Below are 11134 nucleotides of genomic sequence, written 5' to 3'. Positions count from 1 at the left end.
AACTCATGTTCCGAGTTCCTCCTTATCCTACTGCCTTCCAGGCCTTCAAGTTCTTCCACTTTACAACCATCTAGAATGTCCTGGTCCCTCTCCTTTTCTACAACCATTAACTAAATTTCAGCTTCACTCTTTCCAAAAATCTGGCTTACCTTCTGTCACAACCAGTTCTTCACCAGGCCCTCTCCTCTGCATAAACACAGGAACACGTTCAGCCCCACCCCCATTTCTAGCAAACTTTCGACCTCAACATCAAATCTCCAACCCAGAGTCTCAACTCCATTTCTACTGAAACTGAAAACTTTCTGGGAGAGACAAAGTACCAGCCCAGCAAGCCAAGCCAGCAGAACCAAAGAGATCATCCAATGAGACAGGAGAAGAATGAAAATAGTGCTTTTAATATCATTTACAGCAAACTTACAGTATGTATTTCACATCACATATTTCTAAACTGCTCATCTGGAAAATATAAGCTGCAAAAATACAGAACACAGTACTCAAAATATATCGAGCATGTGGTTTCTCTTTCTTTTTTCCTTTTTTTTTTTTAAATCAATTGTACAGTGAAACATTTCATTTTTCCAAACCAGGTTTTGGTTTATTTTGGAAGTGCCGCTAAACATCTGCAAAATTCCCAGCAGTCAAACCAGCACAGTTCAAAGACCTTTCTGAGGACGACTTTCCTTTAGGTACTGTAGGAAAAGACCAAACTACAGCCTGAGGCAGGGGAGAGGCACCCGGGCTCATCCAGGTCCCATGCACGCTACCACAGATCAACTGTGGAGATGTCCTATGCGGGAAGAACCTTCTTCACATACAACCACCCACAAATGCTGCTCTGCCCAGGTGACTATGAAGAACAGCAATGCTATGAGGGACAAACATCACTGACTGGTCTGCTGTGGAAACAGGTAGATGCTCCTCCGATATCGTGGACCCTGCACAGAGCGCAGTGGGGGAGTTTTGAGCCATAGGTGTGACAAACTGCATGGGGTGGTCTTGTTTCTCCAATGAGACAGTCAATGTGGAAGCAGCCTCCACAAACTGATGGAAGATTACATCCATGCACCAACCACAACCACTTGCCAGGGAAGTCCTGAGCTTCTGCAGGCTGGAGAAACTCTCACCAACAACCCAGTTATGAGATGCATCAGGATTTGGAGGGCATGTGGCACCTGCCTCACTGAAATGCGTTAATTCTCTTATTAAACCATGGAGGAACACGAGGATGGACAAGGAAGTGCGTTAAGAAACAAACTGAATTCCTAATATTCTTATTATCACCAAAAAAAAGCCTAAAAAAAAGCCCTTCAATGTTTGCCAGAGCCACAGGGGGTCCAGCTGGTTAAGGACAGGAGAACTTCTTTCCCATTCTGCTTTGAACTTTAAGCTCTCAAGTTTGCTCAGCTGTAGCTGCTGCTAAGGGATCTCAAGGGTGGAGAATAACCAGGTTAGACAGGCTCCTGACCAACCTCTGCATCAGGAACACAAGCAATCAGCCAAACTACAGGGTATTTCAAAAAGATGGATGCAATTTCAAAGCAGTAAATTTCACAATAGCAACATGTTACAATTCCACAAAAATTTACAAACAGTTTAATGGGTTATCAAGTTTTAGTAACCTTTTTATAAATGCTCTATGTTCCCTTCACCTGAACATATTTCATCACGTCGTGAAATATCCCCCTTTGAAACTGGGTCCATCTTTTTTGAACCACCCTGTAAAACTTTGCTTTTCCTCCATTGCGAAAGAAGCAAGGCCAAGGATGGTTGGGCAGCACGGCCGCTTCTGCTCATAAACCACTTCAAGTCAAGAGCCGATCTCCTCCTGCTTATTTAAGCTGTCCCCCCGCCCCGCTCCCTCCGCAGTGTCTGGTTTTCATATCGTGCTTGTCTCTCATCTCTACAGGGCAAATGGAATTTTAACATTTTCTTATTGCAAACATTTCCAATCTAATGCCATTTATGCATTTCTAGCTCGCACGACCCCAAATGTTCCCATGCCTGGAATGTGATATAAGTACAAACAGCAGGGAAAACAAAAACAAAAATCCAAACATTTCTACAGACTGCATTTGACTTGTATCAAAAGTCCTAATGAACACCACATTTATTGTACTTTATTTACACAGTGGTCACATATAATATAATACAATACAGCGTTCCGTTTGCAGTGGTAGGCACTATGGGTTTTAAAAGGTCACAGCTCTTCCCCTGCTCCCATCCCACCCCTCCTCCCTGTGTATGTGGTACCACAGAGAACCAAGAGCTCCTTTTTGCTGCTGAACCCTGCTCTGAGATGGCTCTTTCCCAAAAAGTAGATGATGGGAGCTGCTTTCATGTGCTAACATGGAGACTCCCCAAACTTTGGTGGTCATAGACCATTGGCAACCCTGAATGTTTGTCAGGGACAGGTATGCATAGCCTCATCACTGTGCTTTGCACTGAAAACATTGTGAAGGCAACGTGGGGCTGTAGACAAGGTACAGACCCCCGAGCACAGCTATAGGCCACCTGTGATCAACAGAGAACAGTTTTGGTCCCCCTGTGCGTAAGACCTTAGGAAAACGGCTGTGAGTCTTCAAGAGGGATCATCATCATCCTCCATTCAGGCAGAAAGTGTCACGGGTGAAGAACAGGGGTCATTTCTTCAAGTTCACACAGTTAGAGTTGTGAGGCACCAAAAACATAGCACTGAGATGCAGTTTACATTGAAGGGTAAAAGCACTGGTGTTTGTGCGATGACGTACTGCAAAAGAAAAGGGTTTTGAAGGGCTAGGATATTGGTGGTAGGGAATGAAGCCTTTTGCTGTCCTACCAACTAGCAATTCAGTTGAGAAGAACTAAGATATGTTAAGTCATATGCAACTCTCTGATTCCTGAGAGATTTTTGCTTCCAATCTAAGGGCTGTGCAAACATCGCAAATAAAATCTGCACCACCTGCTTCACCTTAATATCAATTTGTTTTTGTCTGGGTTCATACCCTTCTCATGTTTTCTCTCAGTAATTACTCAAATGAATGCATTATCTGGAAGGAACGCTGGGAGAAGCAGAGAATTTCAAGCGTATGTGACAGAATATTCCTGGAAATAGGATGATGGGTTGGGAGCCATCACCTTGGCTGTCCTGGAGCGGTGTATGTCCTGTGGTGCTCTGCCCACCGGCACTGAGTGAGGATCCTCTTACTCAATTCCCAGTCATATACTTTTGAATTAAGTATTTGTACCGATGAGAAAATTCCAGCCTCGGGAACTCAAGGAGCAGAAATACTCCCCATTATTTCTATGTTCACGCAGAACAAACAAACATGCATGAATTATAAGAAAGCTTTTGCAAACCCCTCCAGATCACTGATGATATGCAGAAATGACCTTGCAAATACACTGGAGGCATCTCCTTGGTTTTCTCAGCAATCACAAGGAAGAAATAAAAGGGAAAATTAATTTATGAAGTTGCTATAAATTATTTGCTGAGTTGGACCTGACAACCTCCTTATTGCTTTCTGCCAGTTGCAGACACCAACTGTGTGTAGAACAAGCCCAGCACCACAAGCTGTCGAGAGTATTGCTAATCTTTTCCTTCTCAGTGTGATGCTCTGCTCTGCCGCACTTAATCTGAAGAAAATAAGGGAAACATTACGAACTCATAGTATCCCAAACAACCCATCCCTAGGGTCACTTCATTCATCAGAGACCAAAGCAAGGTTTTGATAAGCAAAACAGCCTATTTACTACATACATCCTACAGTCTGACTCTGCAGCTATTTAAATGGATTTCTCTGTCCACGTGGCTTCTCCTGAATTCCCTGTATCCTTTTGAGGCTGAGGGATGCTCATAGCTGAGCAGCTGTGGCAAGACTGAAGCTGAAAGAGAAGCGATCCAGGTTCATAGTCTATCAAAGAAATCACTGGTATTGCTTCTGAGGAGACAGAGGCTCCTTCTGCTCCACTAGATTCAGGGAACAGACAATGGCCAAAGATTTTATTTGGCATCACTAGTTAATAAAGAAATACCTAATGCCTAAGAACTGCTGAAAAGGCTATTTTTTTTCAGTGAAGCAATTGTATTAAGACTCAGATTGGCTAGAAATGTCAACGGAATGATAGACAACATCATTTGCAGCCTAGAAGGACTAGATTTAGTGTATAAAAGCAGAACAAACGATAATAATTTGAGCATATGTAATACTAAGTGAGATCTGCTGGCATCCCAGACAAATTGAAATGCCAGTCACTAACTCTGAACACCTCGTATTGACTTGGTAGAGCCGAGCTGTGCTTTGTCATTGGGAGGAAGGAAGAACTGGAGAAAGGAAGATGATGGTTAATTTGGAAGAAATGCCCACAAACAGCAAGTCTCAGGGAGGTAGGGCAGGTAGGTGTATCCAAGAGCATGGAAGGCTGGATAATCCTTCCAAGGACTCTGGGGGGCTCAGCCACAACACCCTGGTTATTCCTTTCCTTCTTGGATCAATCTCAGCCACCCAAAAACCAAAAGCTGAGCCTGGCTTAATCCAAAGGCTCCCGTCACACAGCTGCCCATCTTAATAAACTGCTGCCTGTTCACACTAGTTGCCTTTTGGCTGCCTGACTCCTGGAGCCACTGCCAACAAAAAAGGCGAGTCACAGCAGCAGCATGGGATGTTGGGAGAGGTGAACTCAGATTTAGGTAAGAAAAGCAAAAACTCCTAACGCAAATGGGAATAGGTCAGTATTATTGCTTATATCCAGGGGTACTTTGCTCTATGCATAGAAAGCCTGGGAACTTTGCAGGCAATAATCAGCTCTAGAGAGAGACCAACAATAAACCTGCTTCTGTCTGCAAAGATAGTTCATGTGAAATTAGGGGGGGACAGGTAAGCACAGCTGTGTCTAAAGGCAGAATGGGAATAAGTCTGGAAACCCCTGTGAATAAAAGGAACAAAGCTGTTATCACATCAATCCAGTGAAGCATTTGCATATGTCTTTAATACTGACAATTCCCTGCATCACCTGCCAAGAATAAAACAAACATCACACCAAGATTATCCAAACCTTAAGAAAATACTGATCCCAACACACCCAGCTGTGAGAAACTCTCGGCAACTTCCACGGCTGACTCAGGGGCTAAAGCTTCACAGTGCTGGTGGCCTTCACATTGTCTTGGGTTTGCTGTGGAGTGAAACTGCTGGTTACAAGATGGAATCACCTTTCTGTCTCCCAGGACCTTGTATACTCAGAAAAAATATGAGTGTGACTAAGACAAAGATAAACCCGAAGAACATAAAACTCTGATGAGGATAGGATGGACTCCAATCCTTATTAATTCTTCTTTTTTTTTTTTTCCAAGAAAAAAATGCCAATGCATCTCAGCCACTTGGAAATACTCCAATCACTTTTCAAATGTCTGCAGACCATCAGTTCAATTCTGAAGCATTTTGAAGCATAGCTAACTCAGCTAATTGAAGCTAATTCCTCTCTGTGTCTTTCCCTTTTCACCTTCCCAGCAAGGTGAGACCCAACTGAGATTAATAGTAGCAGCACTGAGTAGTTCGGTGTATCTCACAGGGCGATGGCAGTTGTGAGGTCCTTATTAGTTGAATTCCCAAAGAATGGAAGGTTTGTCTAGATAATTCAAGTGATGGCATTTCGGTCCCACTATAGATCCAAGATGTGCCGGGCAAAGACAGAAAAATGTATGTTTGCACTACGTATAAAAAGAGGGTTCTGCAATTACATCCCTTTGTTAACAAGGTTGCAAAGAAACTGATTCTAGTGTCATCTGCACCAATTTTAGATTGGGGTCCCCTTTTGATTCCCTTAGGGCTATGAAAGGTGTTGTCTGTACAAGGGGAAAGGAAACCCCAACCTGATGTCATGCAAGGCAACTGGACAATCCCATAGAGACTGCTAAACCTCAAGTAGTTTATTTTTTCAAACATCCCATTCCTTAGCAGATAGCCATGCAGGGAACACAGTGCTTGGAAACATCAAAATAACATTTCTGTTGAGACCGAGGTCTCAACAAACCCCTGAATTTCAATGCCCCTGAATATAGAGAAATAGAATTCCAACATTATATCTGGACAGCACAGCTCCGCCGCTGTTTCTGTTCCGGGAATGGGCAGTTTTCTAACTCCATCCTTGTTCTTAAGTTTCCTGCGTGGTTAAGGCAGTTGCGGGATGGAAGCGAAGTGCTGACAGGCGAGGGCCCATGCTGCAATTTGGGAAGCGGGAGGATGTCTGAGACTCTTCATTTGTAATTCTATAACAAAAAATGAGTTGCAGGCAAAACTGGCTTGTGGTTTTTGAAATCAGAAAAAAACAGAGAGCTTGCTGGGATGGATAAAGGTTTTGGTCTGTATGTTCTCTTTAAACTAAACCTCTGTTCTTGAATCTGTACCAAAGCACTGACAGTAAAGCCCTTCCATGATGCAGGGATCTGATACATCCTTAAAAAAAATGGGGAGAGAGCTTTTTGAAAGTCACATTATCAAAAGAAATAAAACAACAATCATGCAGGATTTTTAAGTTACTGCTTAAAAATAAAGTAAGTAACCCCATTCAACCGTATCTCCCATACATACCAAGAAAAGAGATTAACTGGGGGAAAAAAAAAGCAACCAAAAACAAAAATGAAAACATGAAGTGTCCTAGAATCCTGTTTCTATAACTCCGGTCAAGGGGCACTTTTGACTGTACTGACAAACCGCAGCTCTTCAACACTGAGAGTTTGTTTTGCATCATGTCAGCGTGCTCTTCTCCTTCACCTTGGACTTTCAGAGGGGAAAAAAAATGCAACTGTGAAAGGGGTTATAGAATTTAAAGCAATCAGGCTTTTAGAAAGGCTCTATTCTATGACATTTGTGTTCGAGTCTGAATGTATGTGTACAGTATAAAATTATGAGCTAACATTTGAAAAGACAGCAGTCTAAGTAATAAATTTGCACAATGAAGAGAACTGTACAGAATGATTTCAAAGGCTTATCCTTGACAATTATACATATTTTATGAGACAGTTATGCACCCCGTGCCTCTTTTAAATTCATTGTTTTATGGATGTAGTATCTCTATTTTAGCAGATAGGATATACTAATGGTCTAAAAAGCATCATTTACCACCCAACATAACAATGGCACTGCATAGCTTAGTAACTTTTTTTTTCCTTAAACTCCTTCATTAATCAAGTGATTTTTAACATGGCTGAAAACCCAAAATCAAATATCTGCAGTTACAATATTTGCTGAGTATTTGGCACAGTGGAGTTTATTTGATACACCCTTTTATTTTTGCCCTTACTGTTGCTGAACATATAATGCTGTGCATAAATTACACACACACATGTAAAGTCAGTCAAATGGAAGCAGTTTGACATCCCACACCCATGTTTCAATGCCTAGATAAGAGCAAAGTCTGCTAAAAAGGTGTCGAACATGAGTGGCAAGTTAGCAACCCCCCCCATAATTGTGCCAGCTCTGGGGTGTCCACTGCCAGCAATGGACAAGGACGTGGGAAGATCAGCTTCTCCACCAGCTGCATGGAAGTGACATCCAGCACTTGGTTCAACATGCTAAGTCACTTCTCTGCACACCTGCGAGTTCACAACAGCTTCAAAATACAAACAGAAAAAGGAAAAAGAACTTTTTGATTATGATGCTAACCCTTAAAACCCTTCTGACATTTAGTCCATTGGAAATGGGTCTGCTTCCTGGGGAAAACTCACCAAAGACAACCAATTTGTACTGCTTCCCAGCAGGAATGTTTTGGAAAAGAAAAATAAGCATGCAAAATAAGCCTGACCCAATGCTTCTTGAAATCAGATGAAAGCTTCCCCATGATTTTTGCAGGCTTAGATAAGACTGCATTGCAAAAGCAAAGCCAAACCTGCTCCTCCATGGGTGCCTCTTGAAGACCTGAATGAAAATTTCAGAGGTGCTCAGTACCGGTCAGCCTCTGCTCCCAGAACCCGGCCTTCCATAGGAACATTATTTGCGCATCTAAGCACAAAACGTGGCTGCCAGGAGGGGAAATTATCCCACCTTCCTCACACGGCTTCTACTGAAGTCAGTGGAATTTCTCAGGTGAAAAAAAAACCCATGAGCGTTGCAGGATTAAGGTCAGTATTCCTTTCATCTCGTACACACACACACACACACTCACACTTACTTTAAAGAAAACATCCACCACACAATTTCTAGATTGCAAATTATATATATATATATATATATCTTTAAAAACTGGAGAGAACATAAACACCCTCTCCATATATATATGTATTCACTGAGTCACATAGAATATGAAAAAACTATATTATGTAAATCATCATATTATCTATAATTCTCCAACTGACAATTGTTTTTATAGAGACACAGTGCATTCGTTCTCTTTTTTAAAAACGTATTATGTGTCTTCATTGGCTTGGTAGCATATTAGAATGAAGGCGTATGGATAAAAAACGCAGAGGATTAAACAAACCTCTTGAGTCACATTATGTTTGGGTGAATTAAACAGGATCCTTCCCCAAACCAGCATAAATAAATCCTCCCTATGGAAAAGTGTCAGCGATTTAAGGGTTAACATAGATTCCAAAATAAGTTTTTTTTAAAAAAAAAGATCTTATCAGAGGACTACACAGACAAGAATTTGGAATTCATCCCCCTTTAAAAATGACAGCATGTTCGGCAAGTGCGAGCAAACGTCTTGAACTTTCCTGGGTTTGAGGGATCTGAGCAGAGATATTCACAGACGGCCACAGAGCTGCGATCTGCGAATCAGCCTGGGCTGGAGGGACTCGGGTACACCTCTGATAGCATCGTTCGCCACCTGGAAGGTTTCCAGCAGCTTACAAGGTATTTATCGTGGACTCGCGGCTGGTGACAAGAGCATGACTGGTGGAACAACTCCAGCACCGCTGCCCTCTTTGCTATCACAGAGGGTTTGAACAGCACTCAGGCTGGTTAACCAACCCTCCAGCCCATTCTGTGGGCTCCTCTTATCCCCGGGACCCTGTTTGCAACCACAAATGCTGTTAGCATTTTGCTTTCTCTACGCCTCATGCCCAAGCCTCTCTGTTTGCCGAGCTCTCCGATGAACCTCTGCAGATGCCCTTCTTGGAAGCTCGTGCTGTCACCAAAGGGGCTGGTACCCAGCCACAGGCGCTCCCTGTGTTCTCCATCACCCCCCGCAGGATTTCACAAGTGATCCCACTAAAAGATGCTGTTCTCAAGAATCCTGGCTGGGTCTGACTTTGAGGAAAAGACAAAAGTTTCCTGTGTTGCCGTTGTTGTTTTGCAGTTGCGTTTCTTCATTCTCACTCTTTTTGTTTTTATTAAAAAGGACCCTTGTATTATTAATATAGTTCACCCCTCCACAGTCACTATAAAACAGACTCCATATTTTCACACCACTCATGATCTTCAAGGTTATAGATAAATTTTGTCCTATGTGATTGATTTTGGGGCACCGAGTCCCGCCCCAGATTGTCTAGGGTGAGAGTAGAGGCAAAAAACTCACTAGTGCTGAGACCACCTTCGTGGTTCTTGATGTATCTTTTATAGTTTTTCCTCAAGCACTGCCAGGTGGTTGTATATAAGATGAATGCAAAAGACTTCAGGGCTATAGCAATACTAACATACAGGTATCTATAGACCACGTTGTCATACAGTGCGCAGGCTCCTTGCTCGCCGCAGAACGTGCTCCAGAACAGACACGTGGAGTCAATTCCAGCCCCAAAGATCAGTGGAGGTGGGATAAAACCTGTCAAAATAAGAGAGACAAATCATGCTTTTATGATCCTTACAATAAAGAGAGAAGACGTGATTGCAGTGAAAAGAAAGAGAGGATATTTTATCAAGGTTAATGGTCCCATCTGCAGCCTGCGATTCTAATTTTTTAAGTTCTAAATCAACCTAAATAAAGTCTGTGGATGAGTTTTTAGCTTGGACTCAATGTCTATGGAAGAGATCTCTGATATCAATATGCAGGAAGGATATTACTCCAGTTTAAGCAGCTTTTATTAAGCTTCTCGTTTGCCCAATGAGACTGAGGGGAGGGGTAAATGAAAGCGAAGAAGGACAGCCTTGCAGCTAGCTCTCTGTTTAGATATTGGTAATTCTGCACCCTGGGGTGTTCACCCAAAGGGTGTCATAGGGCTCCAGTTCAGACCCAGACATCAGCAGGGGCACTGAAATTGAGTTTTGGACCTTTCTCTGACACAGAATGTTTTTGCCAGGTCTAAGGAAAAGAAACAACGGCCTCTAATAGATGAAAAAGATTAAATCTGAAAAGAATAGAAAATTTCAGAGCATCATTAAATGGAATATCCCAGCAGGATTCTCCCACAGCCACTGCAGCTAACTACTGATGAGCATTTCTCAATCACAGTTTGCAGCAGAGCTGCAATCTTAAAGCAAGGCAATCACTCCAGTCTCATTTGACTAATAAAGGCAATGTTTTTCTTCTCTATTCTCCCCAGCCTGCAGGGATATCATAGAGCCCCCCGTTTCACATTACCCGATGGTGGTTAGAACATCCACGTTCCAGCTTTGCACTCCCCAGCCAGTACACATGCACCGAGTGTGCAGCACTCAGAAGAAAATGTGGATATTCTACAAAATGTAAACTATTTCTCTTCTTTCTGCTATGTTTACAGGGGGAGGCTGGAAGCAGATAAACCACAGAAAAAACCCCAGTGGATAAAATCACTGCTGTGGGTTAAGATAGCAAGCAAAGGAGAGCATCGTATTTACTGAAATCCAACAGCAGGTAGGCATGACATATCCTCAACAGTATCACTCCATCTGTAGGTGCTGTAATGCCTGAGACTCTATAAATACACGCGTAGATAGACACAAGGACTGCAGTTTTTAGACAGAAAAGTGTTTAATCTTGGATCCAGTTTCATCATTAACCTGAATTTCCAGGCTTAAAAAAGACACCTTCCTTCAGCTTGTCATGAACGAAATAGAGACATTCATGACATGTATCCTAAGACTACAAATAAATTGGTTGTCTTCACTGTTCCCTGTGGTAACTGAGATCTCTTTATTTTATTTTGTCGATGACTAGAGCTCTGCAGATTTTGTTTGATCTTCCTTATATGTTAATAAATGCAGGAGTTAAGAAAGGCTATATGGGCTTTTGGTAGTCATTTTAACCA

At 42.4% G+C, this 11134-nt stretch overlaps 1 protein-coding gene across 1 annotated transcript in view; it reads right to left on the bottom strand.

Annotated features, from left to right (window-relative positions):
- Positions 1–373: 373 nt before the first annotated feature.
- The window catches only part of SLCO3A1 (solute carrier organic anion transporter family member 3A1), a 141639-nt gene continuing 130878 nt past the window's right edge, over positions 374–11134 (bottom strand). The window contains exon 10 of the mRNA XM_065076621.1: positions 374–9732. Within this exon, the coding sequence (XP_064932693.1) occupies positions 9353–9732 (380 nt within the window). The 3' untranslated portion in view covers positions 374–9352. The remainder of the gene's footprint in view (positions 9733–11134) is intronic.

The sequence above is a fragment of the Columba livia genome, chromosome 11 (assembly GCF_036013475.1).
Source record: "Columba livia isolate bColLiv1 breed racing homer chromosome 11, bColLiv1.pat.W.v2, whole genome shotgun sequence".
In the NCBI taxonomy this organism is placed as follows: Eukaryota; Metazoa; Chordata; class Aves; order Columbiformes; family Columbidae; genus Columba; species Columba livia.
The sequence above is the reverse complement of the archived record's forward strand: the minus strand, read 5'-3'. Positions and strand labels throughout refer to the sequence as shown.